Raw genomic sequence first — 25,846 nt, 5'->3', positions numbered from 1 at the left:
GAAGACCACTCAGAAGGGCATTCACAACATTTGGACTCAAATTGGAACCAGAAAGCAGGTTGGCTGATTCGAATCCTCCCTGGTCAAGGGTCTTCAGAGGAAGGAGGGCACATGCTTTTACAGATTTGACAATGCCCACTACCCTCTAAGTCAATGATTTTCAACCTTTTACATTTCATGGCACACATAAACTAATTATTAAAATTCTGTGATACATTTTTTTTGCCAATCTGACAAGAAACAGGTGTAACTTTGATTCATTCACACAGGATGGCTACAGTTGTGCTGGCTGTTGCCATTTTTTAATTTGACAACCTAAGGCAAAAGAAGTCAGTGCCCCTGACAGAATTAGGTATTGCATGTGTCAAAAATTCTTGCAGCACATAGGTTGAAAATCCACTGCTATCAGTGATAGGGAGTGGGTAGAAAATCAGCTAAGAAGAGAAGCAATGAGAAGGAGGAGCCAACGGAGCTGTCAGAATGGTGTGAGGAGGGTGAGTGTCTTTTTGCCTCTATTCAACGGTTAACAAGACCAAGTGAGCATCCAGCGTAACCTTGGCCAATTTCATTCCTTAACGCCTCTCACGGACTACGTTTTTAACCCTTAGCTTAAACCTAGAGCAGACAAGGTGTGTGACAGAAGTGGAAACACGCAATACGAAACAAAACTTGAGCCATCCCAGCAGCAGTGATTTTAGGACGGCAGGAAAGAGAAGTTGAGAACGGGGCGAGTTTGGCTGCACTACCCGGCCACCGCCAAGCGGTGGAGCTGCAGCAGTCAGGCTTCCCCTCCTGGCTTTCGCCGCCACCGCCCGCCACGTGACCTGCCCTGTTGTGGTCGCGCCCGCTGGGGTGGCGGGAGACCCGGGGAAGGCGGGGGAGCCGGGGGGGGGGCGGTCACGTGACCGGGTTTAAATCTCCCGCAGCCGGAGCCGCGGGGGCGCCAGCGCCGCGAGTGCGAGCGGGAGGAGAGGAGGCGAGGGAGGAGGGCAAGAGAGGCAGTTTGAAGATGGCGGATGAGGCGGCGCTCGCCCTTCAGCCCGGCGGCTCCCCTTCGGCGGTGGTGGCCGAGTGGGAGGCCGCGTCGCCGCCCACCGGGGAGCCTCTCAGCAAGAGGCCGCGGAGAGACGTCCCGGGCCTCGGGTGGAGCCCGGGCGAGCCTGAAGGGGCAGCCCCTGAGCGCGAGCTGCTTTCGGTGGCCGGGGACGGCCGGGCGGCGGCGGGCGGGGAGCGGGAGGCCCCGGCGACGGCAGGCGGAATAGGAGACAATGGGCCGGGCCTACAGGGCCTATCCCGGGACCCGCCGCCGGCCGACGACTTCGACGACGAGGACGAAGACGAAGAGGGAGAGGAGGAGGAAGAGGCAGCGGCGGAGATTGAGTACCGAGGTACGCAGGACGCGGGCGGCAGGGACTGCGCATCCCCTCTCCTCCGTCTCCCTGGGCCCCTTCTGGTGTGGGGTAGGGCTGGGGGTGTCTGGGGAGGGGGTGGGGGCTCAGGGCTGGCTCCGCGGCGTCCGTTCCTTACCGCCGCCCTCAGCTGCGGGCCTCCGCGGCTGCCGGCAGGGCTGCGGGAGCGGCCCGCGGGCTCTCTTTCTCCCGCTCCCCGCCCCGCCTTCCCCTGGGCGGCCTGGCGCTCTGCGTAGCTGCCGGGCTGCGAAGCTCTTGCAGCTTTTAGAGTAAGTTTTAGTATTTCGCTCTTGTTAAACATCATTCTCCCCCCTCACCCCCACCCCGGCACACTAAAATCTGCAACTTTGACTTTTGCATCGACCGACACCTGTGCAAATTTGTGACGCCTCCCTTTCTTTTCCGAGAATCTTAATTTTTACATTTGTCTTAAATTTTCAAGAGCACAGCTGTTTCTAAAAACCGTTTCGTGGTGCAATTAATGGCATGGGAGAGTAGTAGTACTTTTACAGCACTTTATATGAATAGTATTCTTCCTCTAACGTTCTAACAGTTTTTAGATTAGGAATAATTCTTTGTGTGTATGTAACCTTGAAACACGAATTGACTTTTTTCTGGTACAGTAAATCAGTTGTGTTAGTTGTATATGTCAGGTCATCCTTGAGGGTATTTTATTTTAGATCTGAGGAGTTTCTGGCCTGAATAGATGTGCGTCTCTATCAGTATTTGCATAAGTAAATCTAATCAGTGGGTTGTCGGACCGAATGTATAGAAACATGTACATTAGGGACTATATTCGTCAAAAGACTTCTCATTTTAAGAAATGTTTAATAGGGGAAACGAATAAGGCAAAGCTATCCTTATATGTTTAGAAAATTGCAAATTGCTGTGAATTCATTTCGACAACTTTTTATTTCAGTAAATGTTTGACAATTCTTTTGAGTTTCATTATTTTGTGATTGATAAATCCAGTCTAACTAGATTACTGCATTTTGTATTTGGACGTAGTAGACTTAAATTATATCTAGATTTTTGATGAACTGAAACTTTTAGGTTGTGGTTAGAATCCCTAAAGATGAGGATGTTCTGTGCCCATGAACCATGCAAGCTGACCCAGTAAGCATTCTTTACACAGGCTGTAGGATGTTAAGTGTTTTAGTCAGTGAAAATCGGTACATTGTAACCATTACAGAGCTTCATACATTTCAGATGCAGATTGTTTCAGCAGCCTTGAATTACGTTTGGCTTCTTTTGCAGACAACCTGTTTCATGATGAAATAATCACAAATGGTTTTCATTCGTGTGAAAGTGATGAGGATGATAGAGCCTCACATGCAAGCTCTAGTGACTGGACTCCAAGGCCAAGGATAGGTATGGTTTCACAGCTTTAGAGAGTAAATGCTGGTGGGTTGTTTTTGTATTTTACTGTTATGCCAACCAAAAATATAGTGTTCTGCCCCCTTGTAACCTGGTGGTGAGGTTCCTTAGGTGCTTGCTAAGATTTAATGTCAACTTATGTTTATAGGAAAAATCTAGTGCTTCTGTTTTTGTGGGTTTTTTTTTTAAGATTTTATTTATTTATTTTTAGAGAGGGAAGGGAGGGAGAAAGAGAGAGAGAGAAACATCAATGTACAGTTGCTGAGGGCCATGGCCTGCAACCCAGGCATGTGCCCTGACTGGGAATCGAACCTGCAATACTTTGGTTCGCAGCCCGCGCTCAATCCACTGAGCTATGCCAGCCAGGGCCTGTTTTTGTTTTTAAACAACTCAGGCCCATGGAAGCTGGCCTCTTGTATTTCCCAACCAAGTCCTACTTGTACCTCAGGCCCTTGGGTCCTTTTCACTTGTTTCCTCTCTGGAACGCTTTTCCTCCAGTTAGAGTACCTTGCTTTCTCACTTCCTATTCTTCATTTTCTATTAACATTTATCACTTCTTAACAAGCTCTGTATCTTAACTTTTTTATTGTTGTATTTCCTATACTAGAATATAAGCCCTGCTGGGGACAGAGATTTTTTAATGATTTGTATACTATTTTGTCAGTTCCCATAAAAGTTCCTGGCACATAATTTGTGCTTGGTAAATCTTTTTTTTTTTTTAGATTTTATTTATTTATTTTTAGAGAGGGAAGGGAGGGAGAAAGAGAGAGAGAGAAACATCAATGTACAGTTGCTGAGGGCCATGGCCTGCAACCCAGGCATGTGCCCTGACTGGGAATCGAACCTGCAATACTTTGGTTCGCAGCCCGCGCTCAATCCACTGAGCTATGCCCGCCAGGGCAAGTAAATCTTTAACTATATGGATGATATGGGAAAGTACACAGGTGGGCAAAAGTAGGTTTACAGTTATGATACAAATAAGTGATATAATAATTAGTAATAACACGAATAAATTCTGTGTTTTGTGTACTCACAAAAGTAAATCTACTTCAGCAGTAGAGAGCACTCTTAGGTATTTATACCAAACTTACAACATGACCATCTTGAAAATGATCTTTTCTTAATGTGCTTTTATTCTTGACTACTTAAATATAGTGATTAGTTCCTCTTTAGTGTCTATAATACTACTGTATTTTTGGTTTTCTCAAGCTAGAAAACTGATCTAAGAAATGTCAGGGTAAAGAAATATGAATGCTTAAAATAACAGCTATATATATATAAATCATTTTGAGAGATGGGTTAAGATCAAATTAAATATGGGAAAAAATTTAATAAGGTGGTAGTTACGTATAAATTTCCTTAAATAGATATATAGATTTTCTTTTCCCTATGCCCTTAATGATAAACAGCATGAGGTTTAGGGATGGTAGGATCTTTCCTATATTTGTAGAACCCTTTTGTACATACTCCTGTTAGGAATTGTGTATTTCTGGATTGTAACCATCAAAATTTAACTCTTGCATTTTATGGTTCAAGGGGCAGACCCAACTCTTGATTGGATCTTTCCAATTTCATTGGGATATAGCATTAGCTCTGAGGATGTTGTGAGAATGAAATAACTTTATAATGCACTTTATTACTTAATTAAAAAACCTTAAAATTGCTAATTCATTACTTCAGAAAATAAATGAGATTTTTAATTACTTGGATGTGGATTTGATCTAATTCTTTGCCCTCTTAATGTAGGTCCATATGCTTTTGTTCAGCAACATCTCATGATCGGCACAGATCCTCGAACAATTCTTAAAGATTTACTACCAGAAACAATTCCTCCACCTGAATTGGATGATATGACACTGTGGCAGATTGTTATTAATATCCTTTCAGAACCACCAAAAAGGAAAAAAAGAAAAGATATTAATACAATTGAAGATGCTGTGAAATTACTGCAGGAATGCAAAAAAATAATAGTTCTAACTGGAGCTGGGGTATGTAACACGTATAAAACACTGGTAAAAAGGAGGAGGTGGCAAATGTTTTTTCTTACAACTTTTAACATTTTCTTATGCCAATTAAACATTTTTCTGGTGTAGAATTTATCCTTACATGATAATGGGCATTTTTGTTTGGAAATGGCTAAATGGGGAATGCAGAAGCAGTTGCCAAATTGGTTCAGTTTTTAAAAACCTCTCTAACAACCTTAAAAATGGTTTGTTTCTGTTTATTAGTACAGCAGGTAAACAGAATTAAGGCAAGACTTTTACCTACACTACACCACAGGTCCTAAAGGAGATTCAGGGAATTCTGCTTGCATTAAAGTGTGTTGGGGTGTGATGGAGAAATTGGGTATTTGTTCCATCTTCATAGGGAAACCAGGAGCCCAATTGATGTTCACAAGTAAAGAATTTAGTGTTAGGAAGGTAACAGATTCCTACCTTCCCTCCATTTAAATTAAGGTGATGTGATTGTGATGGCTTGACATTATTTGCCTGCCTATAAGATTGCAGTTAATTAGCTATGTAAGGCTGTTGTGTTTGTGTACTGAATACAAAATATGCTTGTTGGGGACCAGAGTGATGCTGGAGTAAAATTCAGTCTTGCTTTCTGCCCTTTTGAGTTAAGGGGGATATAATTTAAATGATCATCAACAATGGTAGTGCTTTGCTCCCAGGCATGATTTAGACATGTTTGGTTTACGCTGAGGTCAAAGTGGAGTCGACTCTGGTAGAATTGTGAAACAAAAAGGTAATACTGAAATCTCTGTTTGATTGTCAGGGTTTATTTGTAGAAAAAGCATAGTGTCTAAATCTATTCTTAAACATTAAGAATTAAAATATTGTACAACAAAGTATTTTAAAGAAAAGACAGAAGTTTAGTATTTTTGAAGTAGTAGGCCCTTGACCAAATGAGAAGTTCTTTGGAAATACTTGACTATAATAGAAATTCTTGCCTGCTTTTCTGGTTAAAATAACTGAAATTACTTACTCTCTTCTCAGTCAAATTGCTGTTGCTTTAATTTGTTAAATGCTTGAAGGTTTGAAATTTGCCTGACTTAAAATTCCTTTCCCCATTGTGAATGGACTCTGATGGATTTAGTAATACTTGTTTTGGAAGTGTTTTATTCATATTTTAAATTGGAATAGGGTGGTATTTCTGTTCCCCAAAAGAAGTTTAAAACATTTCTCAACCCCTCCCTAAATGTATAAGAGAGCAATTATAAAGGCTGAGGTAGAAGATTTAATTATACAAATTATGCCATACATATTGCAGGTTTCTGTTTCTTGTGGAATACCTGACTTCAGGTCAAGAGATGGTATTTATGCTCGCCTTGCAGTAGACTTCCCAGATCTTCCAGATCCTCAAGCAATGTTTGATATTGAATATTTCAGAAAAGATCCAAGACCATTCTTCAAGTTTGCAAAGGTACTATGAACTCTTCTAGTTGTCCATTGAGTCATAAAGATTTTAACATCTGCTTTGGTATGGTTTATATTGACCAGATCTTAACACATGAGGATGTGCCTGAAAATTTGTGATTAAGGGCAGAGAAGATTCTAAGGCTGCATTTTAGTCAAGAGTGCTCTGTTCTGCTCTAGAATCTCTAGAGTTGCATAGTCCAGTTCGGGCTTTTGTTTCATGCTCTTATTATTGTTACTAGAAAATTTAAAATTACATACATGGCTCACATTATATTTCTATTGGGTGGCTCAACTGTAGAATACAACGCTTGGTAATACATTACATTATACTGGAGATTTTCTTTTTTTTTTTTTAAATTGATTTGGAGGGTGAGGAGAGAGAGAAACATTGATTTGTTGTTCCACTCACTTACACATTCATTGGTTGTTTTCTTGTATATGCTCTTACTGGGATTGAACACACAACCCATGCATGGCATATCAGGACAATGCTTTAAGCAACTGAGCTACCAGCAAGGGCTATCCCAGTGATTTTCAACTGGCATGCCACAAGAATTTTTAAAACATGCAGTACCTGACTATTTTGTGAGCCACTGACTTCTTTTTCCCTTAGATTGTCAAATAAAAAGATGACAACAGCCAGCACAACAAAGACACAACAAAGAATAGCCAAGCCATCCTGTGTGAATGAATCAAAATTATACCTGTTTGTTTTTGTTTTGTTTTTTTTCATATTGGCAAAAAATATATAATGCATTTTTGGTATGCTACAGAATTTTTGTGATTAGTTTATATGTCCATGAGATGAAAAAGGTTGAAAATTGCTGCATTATACCATAGCCCAAGAGATTTTAGACATTGGAAAACTTTTTTTTCTCTATAGTTTAGTCTTATGGAAAGAAATTGTAAAATTGTTATTGCTGAGCTTCAGTATATTGGAAAAAGAGGCTATTGTATTAGTGACTAATTTTAGTGAATCTAGAAGTTAAATGAACCTGAATTTTAATTAAAGGATAACCTCAGCTACTTCCAAAGCATGTGGTTTATTTACATAACTATAGGAAAAGCTCTGCTAATTCAGAATAATGGAGTTTAATTTGACTTGCCTCTGAAGAAATACTTTGTTTCAGCCAGGTGTGGTTAAGTAGGAAGTAGAGTAAAATGTGGAAGTCATATTTAAGTCTCTTGAATATGAAATAATTACTAAAACTGAAAGCTCAATTTGAGAAATTTTCAGGCTCCTAAGAGAATTTGTAATTTTTCTGTCCAACATAAAACTTGTAAAAATTTTGAACTTTTTACTTTATATCAGCATAAAGTAATGATGATTATTTATATCTAGCCTTTAAAACAGACACCTGGTTCACACTGAATTACATAAATAATGTAAAAGTCGTTTTTTTTAATTTTTCTTTTTCTTAATTGTGGGAGTATGAATTAGTGAAGATTTACTGTTTAAACTTACTGGTGCTAGCAGTACCAATGCCTGATTTTGCAGACCAATGAAATATTTAGTGATAGGTTTCTTGAATTGAATCTAAGACCCTGGCATTGTAACAGCTCTAGTTAGCAGAAATTAAAACTTTTAGAAGATAGCAAGTAACTAGAAATTACTTGGAGCTTACATATGATTATAAATGCTCGATTCACTAGGCCATTTATAAAATGCTTGTAACACTTGTAATTCTGTGTTTTTAAAAATTTCTTGATTTTTAGAGAGCGGGGGAGAGGAACGTCAATTTGTTGTTCCACTTATTTATGCATTCATTGATTGGTTCTTGTATGTGCCCTGACTAGGGATCGAACCTGCAGCCTTGTGCATAGGGTTGATGTTCTAACCACCTGAGCTACTAGGCCTAGGGCCTGTAATTCTGTGTTCTGAGAGGAAATAAAACACGTTGCCCAAACTAACTTGTCAGTCCCCACCACCCCCTTATCACTTCAGTGTGTACCAAATTGCTCAGTAAAGTAGTAACCTGACACTTGGAAAAAAGTGGTAACTGAGAATAGAAATAGCAAAGTGAGAAAGATTGTAAACTTAGGTTGTCTAATATACAAACTGTGTATTCATTGGTAGCATAAACTAGATTTGAGAATCTGTTGAAGCAATTCAAAATTACAATTATAAAGAGAAATTATAAGAACTTTAAAAAGTGCACTTAATAGAAATCTAGGTAGAACATAAGAGGAAGTAAAATGTGAGTTACAATAAAAATGGCACACTGTTAATGTGTTACAGTGTTCTTCACCACTGTGTATAGATTATATACCACCTGGGAGAAGAAAGGGCCCAAGTGAAAAGTATTTTTCACTTTTCTGTAAAAGGTTTTTAAATTTATGTATATTTTTATTAATAAAATGAAAAAAGTTCATATAAACTTAATTTTGCCTGATTATTTTCCGGAGTTTTCATTTCAGTTATGTTAAGAGTTAAATAATTAAAGCCCTGGCTGGTGTAGCTCAGTGGATTGAGCGCAGGCTACGAACCAAAGCATGGCAGGTTCGATTCCTAGTCAGGGCACATGCCTGGGTTGCAGGCCAATGGCCCCCAGCAACCACACATTGATGTTTCTCTCTCTCTTTCTCCCTCCTTTCCCTCTTAAAAATAAATAAATAAAATCTTTAAAAAACAAAGAGTTAAATAATTAACCTTTATGCCCTGACCAGTGTGACTCAGTTGGTTGGGCATCGTCCAGAAAATTGCAGAGTCACCTGTCAGAGCACATACTTAGGTAGTGCGTTCAGTCCCTGGTCGGGGCATGTGCCTAGCAACTGAGTGGTTTCTGTCTCGTGTGGATATTTCTTTCCCTCTCTTTCTCCCTCCCTACCCCTTTCACTAAAAATAAATTAATATAAATAAAACACGATTGTAACTACTACTTACATAGAACTGTTGTACTATAATTCTCACTTTAGGAACTGCCTAAGAGAAAGCATCTAGTTGCTGAAGTAGCACTTAAATAGTAATAGGTAGAAGAGACTGATTTGTTATTGGGCCTAAAAATAAATAATTAGGGGGAAAGGTTAAGGAGAAATAAGGGCAAGAAATGATGAAGTACAATATCCAAAAAAATGGAAGATGGGGGAGGATATGTAAATATTGTTATATTACTAGATTCATAAAATATAACGAATAAAATACTAATGATCTAAAATTTTCTACCGGTTGCTAAACTAGGCAGAAAGTTTAAGATGGTTTATGTTTTTTGCTAGTTATGAGAGTAAATGATTATAGAAGCTGTTAGTGAAATTTAGACATTTTGGAAGGAAGGAATTTCCTTAATTGTATGTAGTTATTGAGAAGAAACTTAGATTTCATTTAGACTGGAAATTCCAAGTAATGGAGAGGTGTGTTAAAGAGATTACTGGCCCATTAGAGCGGTTTCTCAATCTGTGGGTAGTTCTTTGCTGTGAGGAACTGTCCTATGCATTGTATTTAGCAACATCCCTCTTCCATTAAGTGCCATTAATACCCCCACCCACAGTCTTCACAATCAAAAATGTCTCCATACATTGCTAAGTGACCCCTGCAGAATTGCTCCCTGTTTGAGCACCATTGTAATACAGTGTGCCTAGCTGTGTTACCACTTTGAAATTTTTTACACAAGAACAATTAAGGCCAGCGTTAAAGCTGTATAGCCATGTCCTGAATCATCATCCTGCTGCATAATAAGGGCTCCCAGGAGTCCAGGATAATTGAGTGATGCTGATAAGATTGGTTGTATTAAGAGTCAGTTAAAAAAGAAACAAAACTTTTTTTAAAAGACTTTGTGGAAAGAGTGTATTTGCTATCTGTATTTCAGTGAATATTTTCCCCTAAAACTGATTAAAACTCAAGAAAAAGTAGAGGGGAAAATGTGAACTGAATTTTACTTAATTCCAAAAATGTATCTTTATATTTGTTCAATAAATTCTCACATTATTGATAATGTGTTAACATACCAGATTATATAATTATAAAAGTTAAGGAATCTTAAAGTCAGTTCATTACCAAAAAAATTTAAAAATTACCCCAAATAGCTTCAGTCCTATTGACCTGAAGATAATATGTTAATACTGATTATATGTGGATTATAGATGTATAAATATGAGTGTAAAGTATTATAGCTGGATATACGTTGCATTTTTATTATAAAAATGGGCTCTTTTTCCTACTGATTTGGGTTTGTACTATTCTCTATTTAATAAACTTTTTCTCTCAGACACTTGAATACTTTATATTGTCATAGTGTTCAAGTGGTATACTGAAACAAACTAACCCTGCAAGTATACATTTGAATATTTCCTACTTTCTGTTGTTACAAAGTGTTGCTTTGATTATCCTTTTTGGTGTGTTTCCAGTGTTCTTAGGATAACTCCTGAAAAGGAAACTAAGGGTCCTGATATATTTTGCTGTATTGCCATCTGTGAAGGTTAATAAAATACACTCCCATCAGAAGTGTATGAGAAGGCTGATCAAGCATGCCTAAATCCTAACCCTCCCTCAAGTCCTCTGCCATACATTATTAGCATTTAAATATTTTTAAAGAACTGTGTGTGTGTGTGTGTGTGTGTATTGTGAATATGGTTTAAACTGAAATTTAAACAGTACAATATATAAACTAGTTGGCCTCTTTAATATTCTTTATCTCTAATCTCTTTTCTCAAAGGTTACCATGTTTTCTTGGGATTTCCAGAGGAAAGAGAAAATTGAGTAAACCTGTTTGTGTGTGGTGGTCAGGGGGGTGACAGAGGGGCATTATTGTAAGTTTCTAGTAATACTTTTAAAATGATGACTGCCCTGACCGGTGTGGCTCAGTTTGTAGGGTGTCATTCTGCCAAGCATTGCTGGCTTGATTCCCTGACAGGGCACGTGCCTAGGTTGTGGGGTTTGGTCCCCGGAGGGGGTGTGTGTGAGGCAGCCTATCGATATTTCTCTCCCTTTTTCTCCCTCCTTCCCCTCTCTCTAAAAAAATAAAAATAAAATCTTAGAGAAATAGGATAAAAATGATTACTAACAGAATTATACACCTGTTTCTTGAACCTTGTTTTTTCCCCCACTTAATATTCTTGGAAATAGTTTCATAATGGCACTTAACAGATATAACTTATTTTTATGAAAAGATTGTAGAGTGTTTTATAGTTGCACCACATGTATTTAATCAGTCTTCTATTAATGGAGATAACGAGTTTTTAAGGCAGTTAAAACTACCAGTTTAATAGAAAAATATGGCATCTTTTCTCATTAATGTTCTGTTTTAATATATTATGTGAAGGATTGCTTTTTACTACTGGCTATGTGTATATCCTTGAATCATCTGATCTTAGATATTTTGTCCCCGGGGAATGTTTTTATTTTACTGATTTATGGGAACATTATGTATTCTTGAAGAGTGTTTTCATGTTAGAGGATTGGAATTGTAGCCTCTAGTAATCCCATGAAGATGTGGAAAATGCACTATACATATTAGACTAGTTAGCAGTATATAACAGAAATGATACAGCCTAAAAGAAAAATATGGAACTTGAGGCTGAAGGATCAAACATTAAAAAAGTATTACATAGTGGTTAAGAGCCACACTTTGGTATCAAAACAGGGTTTGAATGATAGCTCTGCTACTTACTGACTCTTGTGACTTTTGACAAGTTATTGTGGTTTGGTTTTTTCATCCGAAAAAGGGGGTATGTACCCTACAGCATGGTTAGCAAATCTTTTCTCTGTATGGCCAGGTAGTGAATGTGATCTGCTTTGTGGATGACCTAAGAGCTTTGTCATATGTTCTTTGTTTTCCTGTGCAAGCTTTTAAAATTTAAAAACCCAGCCCTCAGCCTCATCTATATAGCGTTCTATTAAATTGCTCCTGTTATGTCTAGTACATTAAAACTTCATTAAATGGTAACTAACAGCTTAATTAATTGAAATTCTCTTGTGTTAGGTTAGTACAGGAATTGGCAAACTCAGCCTCAGTCTGTATATGACCCATTGTTTTCGTACAGGTCATGAGCTAAAAGTTTTTAAGTGAGAGAGAAACATAGCAAAAGGATATTTTTATGACATATGAACATTATATGAAAATTCTAATGTTAGTGACCATAAATAAAGCATTATTAGAAGACAGCATGCTTATTCATTTTCGTATTGTCTGTGGCACTTTTACACTACAGTGGAAGATTGAGTAATTGCAACAGAGACCATAGGGAGGACAAAAGGCTTCCTGGCCTGCAAAGCCTTAAACATTTACTGCCTGGTGTCCCTATGTGGAAACAGTAGGGACACTGAACCTTGACTCAAGGAGCCAGACTTTTAAGAAAAAAAAAAAAAAATAGAAAAGCAGTTGAATTTCTCTGTCAGGTGACCATAATTTGTAAGTCCTGAATAGGTAAGATACTGAATAGCTTATTCAAGTGTGGTTTTTTGGAATGAATGAAACAAAGGACTATGAGGATTTTCCTAACCAGGATCAATGAAGTTTCGCTTCTCTTTTTGTCTGCATGGAGATTTTAGGTAGTTTATTACTGACTCTACTTACTGCCTCCCTCTGCTCTGTAGAGGAGGTGGATATTAGCAAATAGTGGCATCTCACATATTGATGAGTCCTTTTGTTTCTGAGAGGTTAATGTCCCTGCCTTTGACTGGGGTCTCATTTATATTGCTAGAAATTTTGAGAAGAAACCAAGCAGAGAGCCATTATTTCCTCATGAAAACTCACTATCGCAGGTAATTCTAAGCTTTAGTTTGGACCACTTTGCTTGCCTATGGACAATTACTGGGTTGTTTGTATATTTTTGCACACAGCTGTGTGGAAGCAACATGCTTTTTAAAAAAGTGTCTTGAGCTTTGGCAATAACATATTGGCCCAGTCCACATGTTGGTTCTTTAACAAGTCTTGAGGATATTCAAATTTGGGAGTAGCCTGTCTTGTTTAGAATAGGGCTAGCATGCCACAGTTCCAACATGGAAGAATTAAACCATACTTTAGCTAAGTTTTATCCTCAGCCATTTGTTTTTCAGCAACTTTTCATAAAGAGCCTGCTTTAAAATAGTTTCTATTAAAACAGTCTGTCCAGAGTAATTTTTGTTCATTATTTTAGATTATGTTCCTTAGTTTGAATACAGTATTTAAACCTAATGATTTAGACATGGTCCACTGTATATTTGAAAGAAAATAAAGTTAGGATTTACATCACTTGGGTTCTAACATGTAAAATTTAGGCTTATAAAATGAAACAAAACCTCATAAATATGATTCCCAACTACAGGAATTAATTCATAACTTTAAGGGCTAAACTACCCTGAACAGTTACGATTTGGACATGAAGGGAAACTGGAGTGTAGAGCTGAATCTAGTATCTATATGTCTTTGTGCTTCTTACCTTTCCTTTTAAGAGGGGGTGGGGAATAAGGCACACAAAATTTCATTTCAGGAGTGTGGAGTCTTGGCATCTTAGAGTCTTGGTACTCTTGCTCCCTGACCCTGTTCTGGAGGTCATTTGTTGTTTTGTTTGGCATACTGTTATCACATTTCTTCCTAGTATAGATCTTATTTTATCTGTTGCCTAGCGTATTCTAATATTTGTTAAAACACTAGAATAGCTATTTCCAGAGGGACCTCTAATAAAATAATATGGTGTTTAATCTTCTAAATGTAAATATGAATATACTAGAATAAAGCATCTTGGGGCTAAAACAATGGACAGTATAGCACAACCCAGTGGCGTAGAACACAATGTAGCTCTCAGTTTTTAATAAACATTAGCTTTGTTAAGCTGTTCATTTGTTACTTCCTTTTTATGCATTATCTATTTCTTAAATTGCAAAGTTCATGAAATTTCATGACAAAAATTTGAAGGTGAGGCCAAATTTGTGGATTTTTGTATAACAGTTTTCAGCAGCATATGGACATATATGTGATAATGTTATAAGGAGATTGCTCAAGAGGTATCCCTGTAGATAGTTTTTTGAAATTTGAAATAACTAAATAGGTTAAAAGTAAAGTCATCTATAATTTTGTTAAACTTTTTTGTATAATAATTGGAAGTGGAAGTTCCCCGACCTGTTTATAGCTTGTTTGTATCCTTCCTGTCTTGATGTTTATGTGAACACATATACATGTGCATATTCCACTTTTGCTTACAAAACAGTAAAAACAAAACACCAGTGACTAATTTGCTTTTTTCATGTATGTCATAGACCATCTTTCAGGTCAGTGCATCCAAACCACCCTTATTAATTTTAATGCCTCATACTCCACTGTTATGGATGGTGCCATATATTTACAACCGGTTGGTCCCCTATTGATGGACATGCGGTTGTGTCTAGTTTTTTGCTAGCATTGTAATAGGTTAGAGGCTGTAATGGATGGTAAGGAAGTAGGTAGCATCACTACTTTAATGGAAAAAGTAGAGAAGAAACTTCCTTTGCCATAATCACTTACTAAATGAAATAAAAAACACTGTCAAAAGTTGAGAGGACCAAAATTGATACTTTTTCTCTGATCTTTTTGCCATGTGTATATCTGAATTCTTTGTTTTTAAAGAAGAAACAGCATTGAAGCATTATTTGGGGGGAAAAACACACACACAAAATCCAGCAACTCAGCATTCATGAGCAACTCTATACTATACCAGTATGTGCCTGTGCAGTGGAAGGAAAACAATTTTGGTAAGGAATTAAAACTTTAGCTTTAAACTTCCAACAGGTTGATATTTATAATGAATGATGAATCAAAACATTTTAATATTCTTATGTTGACAGTACCTTTTTTTAGTTTTAAAAAGTCACCATACCTTTGGTATCTTTAATTTCAGTTTAAACTATTCCCCTTTTTCCTTAAAAAAAAAAAAAACAAAAAAAACAAAACAAAAACCCTGAATTAGCAGCCAACAAAAGTTAGATATATCCTTACTGTTTCCTTTGACTTTTAATTAAAATATCTGTTAACATTTATTAGAGATGTTTATGGGTCAACTTTATCCTTTCCTTCAAGGGGCCTGGTTCACTAATTGCTGAGTTTTATATCACAATCCTTTCATTAAGTGTGCGTTGCACCCATCTAGATGCTTTGAGATGCTCATGTAGTTTTTAAATTATTTATACATGGGGGATTATCACTGGTAGTTTTTTGTTGTTGTTAAAACTAAATATATGACATCTATTGTACTTCTTAAATGTAATCTTTTTTCTGCTTTTGCATTATATAGGAAATATATCCTGGACAGTTCCAACCATCTCTCTGTCACAAATTCATAGCCTTGTCAGATAAAGAAGGAAAACTACTTCGCAACTACACTCAGAATATAGATACACTGGAACAGGTTGCAGGAATCCAAAGGATAATTCAGTGTCATGGTTAGTAAACTTCAGGATTGCTTTCTGTTAGTTTTGTTTTCTAGGAAAATTTAGGATTAGAAAGGAGGCTGCCATCCAGGAATGGAGATTGAGCTTTATTATTATGTTATTGATGTTAATGTTTCATTGTAGATAAAATCAGAAAAGTAGAATGCAAAAAAATCGAAACCAGAAGTATTATTAGCCTTGACACTTTATTGTACGAAACATCAGAAATCAGTGTGCTTTGGGATTTCAAAAGATGTAGCAGTTGCATTCCATTAAAGTCTTTTAAGTAATTTTTTTAAAAGATTTTATTTATGTTTAGAGAGAGGGGAAGGGAGGAAGAAAGAGAAGGAGAGAAACATCAGTATGTGGTTGCCCTTCATGCACCCCCTGCTGGGGACCTGGCCCACAACCCAGGCATGTGCCTTGACTGGGAATCGAACCAGCTACCCTTTGGTTCACAGGCTGGCACTCAATCCACTGAGCCACACCAGCCAGGGCTTAAGTAACCTTTCTTGATTACGAAAGTAATATTAGCTATGTATGGAAAAGAAAATGACATCTTTAGATTATGAAACCAAAGTAACTGGGTAGTTCAGGTGAACAGAATTCAAATATTTCAAGCTAGCACAAGTATGAACAGAACATTTCTCTATGTATGTAAACTGTTTTTAAAACACAACTGTCAATTAAGCTAAGGCAATACAGTTGCAACCTTCCTCTGGTAGAGTTTTAGCTCTGGAACAGTTGGTTTATTTTATTGAAAAGAGTAGCTTTAGGGGAGTCATCATTGTATCAACAGCTCATCAATTGATGATTGGATTCTCTCCTTATTTATTATATAAGCATTTTAATTGTTCATCCTCTAGATTCTCCTGAGGAATCTCTTAACATTTTTAAATAATCTAAATTCTGGTTAGGCTATTTTATATTCTAACCTTTGTAGCATGTTTAATAAAGATAAACAGTACTTAAATAAAACACATAACATGTTGGTTGTTTTTAGGTTCCTTTGCAGCAGCATCTTGCCTGATATGTAAATACAAAGTTGACTGTGAAGCTGTAAGAGGAGATATTTTTAATCAGGTAATCCATCACCCATATTTTAGGAATTGTGCATGTCTCTGTTTTTTTTTTCTTCTTTTACCCCTCAAACCTTTTTTTTCTGAAAGTATTTATAGGACACAGAAAGATCCAGAAAGAGAGTGTTACCATTGGGAATTCTGGTCAAATACATTAAGAACCTTTCAATACTTGAATTTGAAAACATTGGTCCATAATGTCTCTAAAATGATAAAATTGGCTCTTTAATATTGAAGACTAAAATAAAAACCCAGATTATGAGTGAGGTGTTGCTCTATTATTTTTTCTCCTTACTCTCCATTTTTTTTTTAATTTTATCTATTTTTAGAGAGAGGGGAGGGGTGGGAGAAAGAGAAGAGACACATCAATGTATGGTTGCCTCTTGGGTGTGCCCCTCCCCCCCATGGGCACAGGAGTCCTGACCCACAACCCAGGCATATGCCCTGATTGGGGATTGAACCAGCAACACTTTTGTTTGCAGTTCGGCATTCAGTCCACTGAGCCACACCAGCCAGAGCTTTACTGTCTGTTTTTAGTGCCTTTTAGATTCACAGTCTTATAGTAGGTTGGTAATTCTTTTAAAAAAATTACTGCAAAAGATATTTCATTTATGCTCACTGCCAAAATACAAGAAAATAGGCAAAGAATAAAAACCATCCAGAAATAAATTCTATTTATTTACCTTCATATGTAATCATAGATAATTATGAGGAGGATAGTATATTAAAATGGAATCATTGTGTTTTACAAACTTATTTTTAAAGGATTAAGTCTGTATAGTGTGTATGTGTATACATGTATACATATCATGCTGGTTCTTTTAATATACAGTGAACCCTTGAATATCAAATGTAGGTTTGTACAGGTATATAATATACACAGATAATAGCAACATTGTTATTTCATTGTGTGTTAATAAGCAGATGTTCAGTGACAACTGACATTGATGTTTAGGTTGTATCCAGTTTCCCTGCTAGTTGTCCACAGCTTTTCTGGTTTCTTTGATTTTTTTTGATTTTGAATTCTTATGAAGTGTGGAAATGTTGACTGTTTGTAACTTGGGCTTTCCCTTCTCTTCCCGACCTCATCCAAAATCTGAAACATGCAGGTGGTTCCTCGATGTCCCAGGTGCCCAGCTGATGAGCCACTTGCTATTATGAAACCAGAGATTGTTTTTTTTGGTGAAAATTTACCAGAACAGTTCCATAGAGCCATGAAGTATGACAAAGATGAAGTTGATCTCCTCATTGTCATTGGGTCTTCCCTGAAAGTAAGACCAGTAGCACTAATTCCAAGTAAGTTTGTGATGATTTTTAGAGAATATTTCCATATATATCACCATGGGTTGTGAGTCTCAGCAATCGAATTGACCCCAGTGATCTTACTCTGTTTCTGAAAGAGAGGTGAAGAACTAAATTTTTTAGCTTGTTCGTGAAAACTTTCAGACTTTTGGTGGGGTGGGGAGGGGAGAGCAGTGTCAAAACAAAAACAATGGCAGGTTCTGATGTCTATGAAAAATCAAGATAAAGGGAAACAGTAAAGCTTTAAGTTAAAATGTATAGCTTGATAGAAGTATAACATGCTGTATAAGATAGCATTTGGGGATTCAGAATGATTGGCTTGTATTTGTAAAAATAACAATCATGCCTTGTCATAATTGTTGTTTGTGGTATACTTTATCCGTAAGGGTGTTTGTGTGTATAAAAATGCTCAAATGCAGTTGAAGTCCTTATTGCTGTCAGGAATATTTCCTTAATACATGCTGTTGTACCTTTTTTCTCTCTCTAGTGAGGAAGCAAGGGAGAGGAGGAAGGTAAAGGGACTAACTCACTAGCATCAGGTGTGCCCTAAAAAATGAAGGAAGGAGAAAAGGAGAGAATATCAAACCCTTAACCAGAGAATTAAATTAGACTCCTACAGCAGCAATCAAATAAGCAGCCAGAGTAAACACTTGGAAGAAACAAGGATTTAAACTGTCTAATTCTGTCTTTTTCCTACACTATATGTAGTCACTTTTAGCAGTGTAACTCCTAGTCACTTTTAGCAGTGTAACTCTGTCTTCCTTAAATAACTGAAAATCTTTTAATTACAATATAGGACAATTTGTAATTAAAAAATGAAAATTTAATGTAGAAATTCCTTTATTTTTTTCCTCCTTAAAGATAAGGCAGAGATTTTTTTTTTACCTTCACCCAATGATACGTTCATTGACTTTTAGAGAGAGAAACAGCAATTGGCCACTTCATGTACACACCCCGACCAGGGATTGAATCCGCAATTTAGGTATGTGCCCTGACCGGGAATTGAACCCTCATCCTTTGTTGTAAATGATGATGCTCCAACCAACTGAGCCATCCGGCCAAGGCAATATGATCATGATTTGTATCCTTCATTTTGCTTATGGTTGTTCACATTAATTGATTTGTAGATACTGAACAAACCTTGCATCCCAGCAATAAATCCCACTTGGTTGTGGTATATGATTTTTTACTATATTGCTGAATTCAGTTTGCTAATACTTTGTTGAAGATTTTTGTATCTGTGTTTATTAGGGATATTGTCCATAATTTTCTTTTTTTTCTATTTGTAGTGCTTTTGGTTTTGGTGTCAGAGTACTGCTGGCCTTGTAAAATGAATTTGGGAACTTTCCCTTCTCTTCAATTTTTTGGAATAGTTTTAAGAAGTATAGGTATTCATTCTTCTGAATGTTTGGGAAAATTCACCTGTGAAAGCATCTGGTTGAGGACTCTTGTTTATCAAGGGTTTTTTTGATTACTGGTTTAGATTTTGTTAGTATTTATCAGGCTGTTCAGATTTTGTGTTTCTTCTGATTCAGTCTTGGTAGCTTATATTTCTAGGAATGTATCTGTTTCTTCCTGGTTGTCTAATTTGTTGGCATATAATTGTAGTATTTTCTCATAATTTATTGTATTTCTGTAGTATCAGTTGTTACCTCTTTCTGATTTTTGAAATTTTATTTATTTGGTCTCTTGATGAATCTGGCTCAAGGGTTATAGTTTGTTTTTTAAGGACTATTGATTTTGTTTATCTTTTCAAATACCTACTCTTGGTTTTTTATTGGTCTTTGGTATTTTTAGATTACATTGTATTGCTTCCAATTTAATCTGTATTATTTCCTTCTAGTCACTTTTTGGTCTTTGTTCTTGTTTTTCTAGTTCCTTTGGGTATAAGGTTAGACTATTATTTAAAGCTTTTTTTGTTTCTGGAGGTAAGCCTGTGTTGCTATGAATTTCCTTCTTGGAATTCCTTGGCTGTATTCCATAGATTTTGGGGCCATTGTATTTCATTTATCTAAGGTATCCTTTCATTCTGTACTGGCATGTTATTTAGCCTCCATGTGTTTTTTTCATTTTTGTTGTTTTTTGGTTTTCTTGTAATTGATTTCTAGTATATACTATTGTGATCAGAGATGTTTGATATGATTTCAGTCTTCTTAAATGTAGAGGTCTAACCTGGAAAATAACCCATGTGCATTTGAAAAGAATATACATTCTGCTGCTCTTGGGTGAAATGTCCTGAAAAATCTCAACCAAATCCATCTGGTCTAATATTATCATTTAAAGGCACTTTTCTTAATGATTTTCTGTCTAAATGATCTACCTACCCATTGATGTTCAAGTCCTGTACTTTACTGTATTACTGTTGATCTCTCCCTTTATAGTTTTAGGTTGTCCTACATTGGAAGCATTGATGTTTACAAATTATATCATTTTCTTGAAATGGTTCCCTTTATCATTATGTCTCTTGTTCCAGCCTCTGTTATTATTTATTTATTTATTTATTTATGAGAGAGAGGAAGGGAGAAAGAGGGAAGCATCTGTTTGTTGTTCCCTTTATTTATGCATTCATCAGCTGATTCTTGTATGTGCTATGGCTGGGGATCAAACCTGCAATCTTGGCATATTGGGATGATGCTCCAATTAACCAAGAAACCCGGCCAGGGCTTAACAGCCTTTCTTTTAAATTCTGTTTTGTGATAGAAGTATTGCTACTTCAGCTTTTTTCCCTTCCATTTTTAATTTGCATGAAATACCTGTTTCCATCCCTTTACTTTCAGTCTGTGTGTGTCTTTAGATTTGAAGTGGTTCTCTTGTAGGCATCATGTACAAAGGTTTTGTTTTTATCCATTGAGCCACCCTTGTCTTTTGATTGGAATACTTAATTTACATTTAAAGTAATTATTGATAGCTATATAGTTAATTGCTGTTTTGTTGTTTTCTGTTTTTGTAGTTCTCTATGTTTACCTTGTACTTCAGTACCCACCTACTTTTAGAGCAGGCTATTTTAAGTTGATGGCTCTTAAGTTTGAACACATTCTAAAATCATTACAGCCCTAGCTGGTGTGGCTCAGTGGATGGAACACCAACCTGTGAACCAAAAGGTCACTGGTTCAATTCCTGGTCAGAGTACATGCTTAGGTTGCAGGCCAGGTCCCCAGTTGGGGGTGTGCCAGAGGCAACTGTGATATTTCTCTTCCTTTCCTCCCTCTTTTCCCTGCTCTCTAAAAATTCATAAACCTTTTAAAAAATAAAATCACTACAATTTTTACTCACCCCCTCCACTTTTTTTCTTCCTTTGTGTGTGTATGTTTGTGTTTTCCTTTTAATTTTTTATTGTAAATATACATGCTCTTTCTACTTTTGTCTTTCAGCCTTTGTACTAGCTTTATAATTGGTTGATCCACTGCTTTTATGTGTTTGCCTTCGGCAGTGAGATGTTTTTTCCTTTTGTTGTTCATATTTTTTTTCTTTTCTTTTCTACCTAAGAAGTCTCTTTAACATTTCTTATAATATTGGTTGGTGGTGATGAACTCCTTGAGGTTTTTGTTGTGTGATATGCTTTTTAGCTCTTTTTGATTCTAAAGCCTTGCTGGGTAGAGTAATCTTGGTTCTATGTCTTTGCTTTTCATCACTTTGAATATTTTGTGCCATTCCCTTCCCAACTGCAAAGTTTCTGTTGAAATTAGCGACAATCTCTTGTGCTTTCCCTTGTAGGTATCCATCTGCTTTTCTCTTGATGCTGCTAAGATTCTCTTTGTCTTTAACCTTTGGCACTTTAATTATGATGTGTCTTGGTGTGGGCCTCTTTGGGTTCAACTGTTTGGGACTTTCTGGGGTCCTGGACTTGTATGTCTAGTTTTGTCAAGTTAGGGAAGTTTTTAGTCATTTCTTCAAATAGGTTTTCCATTCCTTGCTCTCTCTCTTTTCCTCTTGGGACCCCAATAGTGCAAATTGTTGGTATCCTTGGTGTTGTCCCAGAGGCCCCTTAAACTATCTTCATTTAAAAATCTTTTTTCTTTTTGCTGTTACAGTTGGGTGTTTTTTTTTCCCCCAACTTTGCTTTCCAGATTGCTTATTTGATTCTCTGATTCATCTCATCTGCCGTTGATTCTCTCTAGTGTAATCTGCATTGAAGTTACCCTTCAGTTTTTATTGGGTTTTTGTTTTCTGTCTCTTTTTATGCTTTCTGTCTCTTTTGTTGAAGCTCTCACTCAGATGATCTTGTTTTCCTAAGTTCATTGAGCAGTCTTATAACCAAGCAGTGTTTTGAACTCCATATCTGGTAGATTGCGTGTCTCCATTTTGTTCTGTTCTTTCACTGGGACATGTTTCTTTCCTCATTTTGGCTGATTCTCCATTTCTGTGTATTAGTTATCAATTGATTTTAGTGAGAGAGAAAAACACTGATTTGTTGTCCTGCTTATTTATGCATTCATTGGTTGATTTTTATATGTGCCCAACTGAGGATTGAGCCTGCAACCTTGGCATATCAGGGTGATGCTTCAGCCAACTGAGGTACCTGACCAGGGCCATCTCCCAGTCTTGACAGAGTGGCCTTAGGTAGGTGTCTTGTGGAACCCAATGACACAGTCTTCTCAGTCACCTGAGCAGGGTACCCCAGGGGTATACCCTGTGTTGGTTGTCTTTCTTCCTGTTGTAGTTGGTCCTTCATTGTTGCTGGCAGGGAAGTGGGTGGCATTGACCCTCAGGCTGACTAGCTGTGAGGTACAGCAGCAGCTACAGCACATGAGCTGTTGTGTAGGGGCTGACCTCAGGGAGTGGAACTCACTTCATCATGGTTCTGGTGCCAGCTGAGGCCACCCTTTGGGCATATCAATTGTGGAGTTGTTCTGTGGGACTCTGTGGTCTGAAACCGACCAAGTGTGTTGGGTCTTAGGAGGGACTCCAGTGCAGGTGTAGGTTAGCCAGGGCTTCCATTGGTCTTGAGGCAGCTTGGTAGAGGTATGAAGTGATCTGTGGTTTGTTGCCTCTTGTACTAGGCGTGGAGATGCTTGGGAAGAGGCTGTGCTATGAACCAAGACTGGCTACAGGTTGTGCCAGGCCTGGCACCCTTTGGTGGGCATTGTGGTGAGATGAGCCCAGCTGCCATTTATGTTAAGCTTGTGGCCACTTAGTTGGAGCTAAGTTACAAAGAGTAGCCACCACTTAGCCAGGCCTGCAGCCACCTGATGGGAGTTAGAATGCAAGTTGAACTGTTTGCACTTGTGCTAGGCTAGGGGCCACTTGGCAGGAACTACAGTGCATGACAAGGCTGGCTGCTGCATGCATTGTGTAGGGTTTGTGGACCTTTGAGAGAGTTTGTAACACGGGCTGAGGCCAGCCAACACTTGGTGAGGTTTCTGAATTTTGGGGCAAGTTTGTAGTATCAACTGAGGCAGGCCACTTGTGTGGAGGAGCCAGTAGGAGAGGCTCTGGACAGGCAAGGGAGTTGAGTGGGACTGGGTCTTAGAGTCACTGGGCTAGGTGATCATTGTTAGGTTAATGGAGAACACAGATTTGGCATCTGCCTACACTGGGCTATGGGAAGTGAGTTCAACAAAGGAGTAACTGTACCTGCTAGCACTTCTGTCTCTGGAGAAAGTTGACTGCCATGCCTGCCCCTCCAGCCCTAACCCTGATGTTAATCAATTTACCTCCTCCCCATACATCCCTGGCATTTTTCAAGCTGCTGCCCCTGTGCTGGAGTTTAAAGCACGGATCCTTTAAGAGAAGCACCCCTATCCTTCACAACTCTCATCATTCTCAGATGCAATCCCTGTTGCTTTTCACAGCCTGATGTTAATGGGGACTCTTTTGGGCACTGGTGGCATGGCTGCAGAGCCTGATGTGAGGTTTGGACCCTTTGCTCTTCAGGGGTGACCTCTGCAGTAGAGCTATCCCTCCTCTGGGTTGGGACCTGCCTGTGCTGTGTCTCTGCCCCTCCAACCAGTCTTCAGTGTGGCTTCTTTATATTCTTATAGGAATTATGTTAAGCTAGTTTTTAGGTGGTTCTCAGTAATGGTTCTGTAAGTTAGTTTTAAGTTCAATCTGATTTGGGAAGAGGCAAGCTCAGAGTTTGCCTAGTTTGCCACCTTGACTGGAAGTCCCCACACTCTTAATATCAGGAGCTATTTCAGTAAAATAATCACTCACTATGTGCCAGGAACTCCTCTGTGCACTTCAAATACATTAACTCATTTAATCCTCACTGCAACTTTGTGGAAAAGTACTGTTATCCTCATTATAGGAAAGGAAATTGAGGCAGAGTAAAAGTCATCTAAGATTGCTCAGAGATAACCAGAAGCAGTGACAGAAGCAGAACCTGAAATTTTATGAAAGATGCTTAACTGCTCATCTGTTACCTTGATAGCTTGAGGAATGTTAATGGCTTAGTTAGGGATTAGTGGCCAGTTTCTTTTTTTGGTATTGGGAGGATGTTAGATTTTTGCATAGTGCATTTGTTGTAGCTTTATTAGCTTACTTACCTCCTTCCCTTTTTCTCTTATTTTTTTACCCTATTTTTAGGTTCCATACCCCATGAAGTGCCTCAGATATTAATTAATAGGGAACCTTTGCCTCATCTGCATTTTGACGTAGAACTTCTTGGAGACTGTGATGTCATAATTAATGAATTGTGTCATAGGTTAGGTGGTGAATATGCCAAACTATGCTGCAACCCTGTAAAGCTTTCAGAAATTACTGAAAAACCTCCACGAACACAAAAAGAGTTGGCACATTTGTCAGAGTTGCCACCCACACCTCTTAATATTTCAGAAAGCTCAAGTTCACCAGAAAGAACTTCACCACCAAATTCTTCAGTTATTGTCACACTTTTAGACCAAGCAACAAAGAGTAATGTTGATGATCCAGATATGTCTGAATCAAAAGATTGTATGGAAGAACAGTCACAGGTAGTACAGACTTCTACTAGGAGCACCGAAAGTGTTACAGAACAGTTGGAGAGCCCAGATTTGAAGAGCATTGGCTCCAGCACTGGGGAGAAGGATGAAAGAACTTCAGTAGCTGAAACCGTGAGAAAGTGCTGGCCATCCAAACTCGCAAAGGAGCAAATTAGTAAACGGCTTGATGGTAAGAAACTACTATTTTAGAAGGTATAACTATTGTAACAAAATATTTGCAAGAAATGAGTAGCTTTGACAGGTTGGTTGGTAGGGTAGCTTTATGCAGCTAAATGTAACATTACAAAGTTGAGTAGTTTAGCCAGAGAAAGATAAACAGTGGTATCTGATGCAGACTCTGGCCCACAGTGTCCATGTCATGATGGATGAAATGAGACATTCGCACGGACTACAAGTCCGGTGGAGGAAAAGGGACAGCATGGCTTTTCTCTCAAGGGGAGCAAAAACCTTGGCCCTTGCCATGACCGGCTTTTATTGGGTTTCTTGGCACATTACGTGATGGTCCTCATTTACTATGCACAGGTTCGCTTTAGGTGGTTACCTTTTACAGAAAACAAAGGAGCCAGTGCTGCTAATCACATCATAGAAGAGAGACATTTGTAAATGAAAAGGGAAAAGTAGTTGAACTGGTTACACTCATCCTTGGAAGGTTTAGCATGGATTTTAGGAAGTTACTTTGCAGTAAATGTCTTCAGTTCAGGGTGAGGGAGTTTTTTTAGCAAGAGCAAGACTGAAAGTGGCTTAGGCACATTGCAGGCCTGATTCCCCACGGGAGAACCTATCTGTGGGTGTGGGTCCTATGCCTCTCCAACTGGGAGCTGGGTCCATGCCACACAGAATGGTCTCCTACAGGTATCTTAAAATAATATGGGGAAGAAATAGTGTGTGAAGTATGTTTAGTACCTTGTATTCTAGGAAGTAAGAAGGTAAGCATTAAAATTAAGAAAATTGGGAAATACTGAGTGCTCTGCCACTGTCTGGTAAGAGATTTAGCTGGTAGAAATGATGACTGAGATGTCAGTGC

The 25,846-nt window shown here is 38.0% G+C and overlaps 1 protein-coding gene across 3 annotated transcripts in view; it reads left to right on the top strand.

Annotated features, from left to right (window-relative positions):
- Positions 1–931: 931 nt before the first annotated feature.
- SIRT1 (sirtuin 1) overlaps positions 932–25,846 on the top strand; it is a 31,318-nt gene continuing 6,403 nt past the window's right edge. The window contains exons 1-8 of one of the 3 annotated variants that reach the window (XM_036026894.1): positions 932–1,388; positions 2,667–2,780; positions 4,533–4,774; positions 6,057–6,209; positions 15,386–15,533; positions 16,525–16,604; positions 17,710–17,896; positions 24,428–24,991. In XM_036026894.1, the coding sequence (XP_035882787.1) occupies positions 1,010–1,388; positions 2,667–2,780; positions 4,533–4,774; positions 6,057–6,209; positions 15,386–15,533; positions 16,525–16,604; positions 17,710–17,896; positions 24,428–24,991 (1,867 nt within the window). In that variant the 5' untranslated portion in view covers positions 932–1,009. Of the gene's footprint in view, positions 1,389–2,666; positions 2,781–4,532; positions 4,775–6,056; positions 6,210–14,721; positions 14,847–15,385; positions 15,534–16,524; positions 16,605–17,709; positions 17,897–24,427; positions 24,992–25,846 lie in introns of those variants that run through there. The other 2 variants (XM_028511165.2, XM_028511166.2) reach the window with 2 other exon arrangements.

The sequence above is a fragment of the Phyllostomus discolor genome, chromosome 5 (genome assembly GCF_004126475.2).
Source record: "Phyllostomus discolor isolate MPI-MPIP mPhyDis1 chromosome 5, mPhyDis1.pri.v3, whole genome shotgun sequence".
Classification (NCBI taxonomy): domain Eukaryota; kingdom Metazoa; phylum Chordata; class Mammalia; order Chiroptera; family Phyllostomidae; genus Phyllostomus; species Phyllostomus discolor.
The sequence above is the reverse complement of the archived record's forward strand: the minus strand, read 5'-3'. Positions and strand labels throughout refer to the sequence as shown.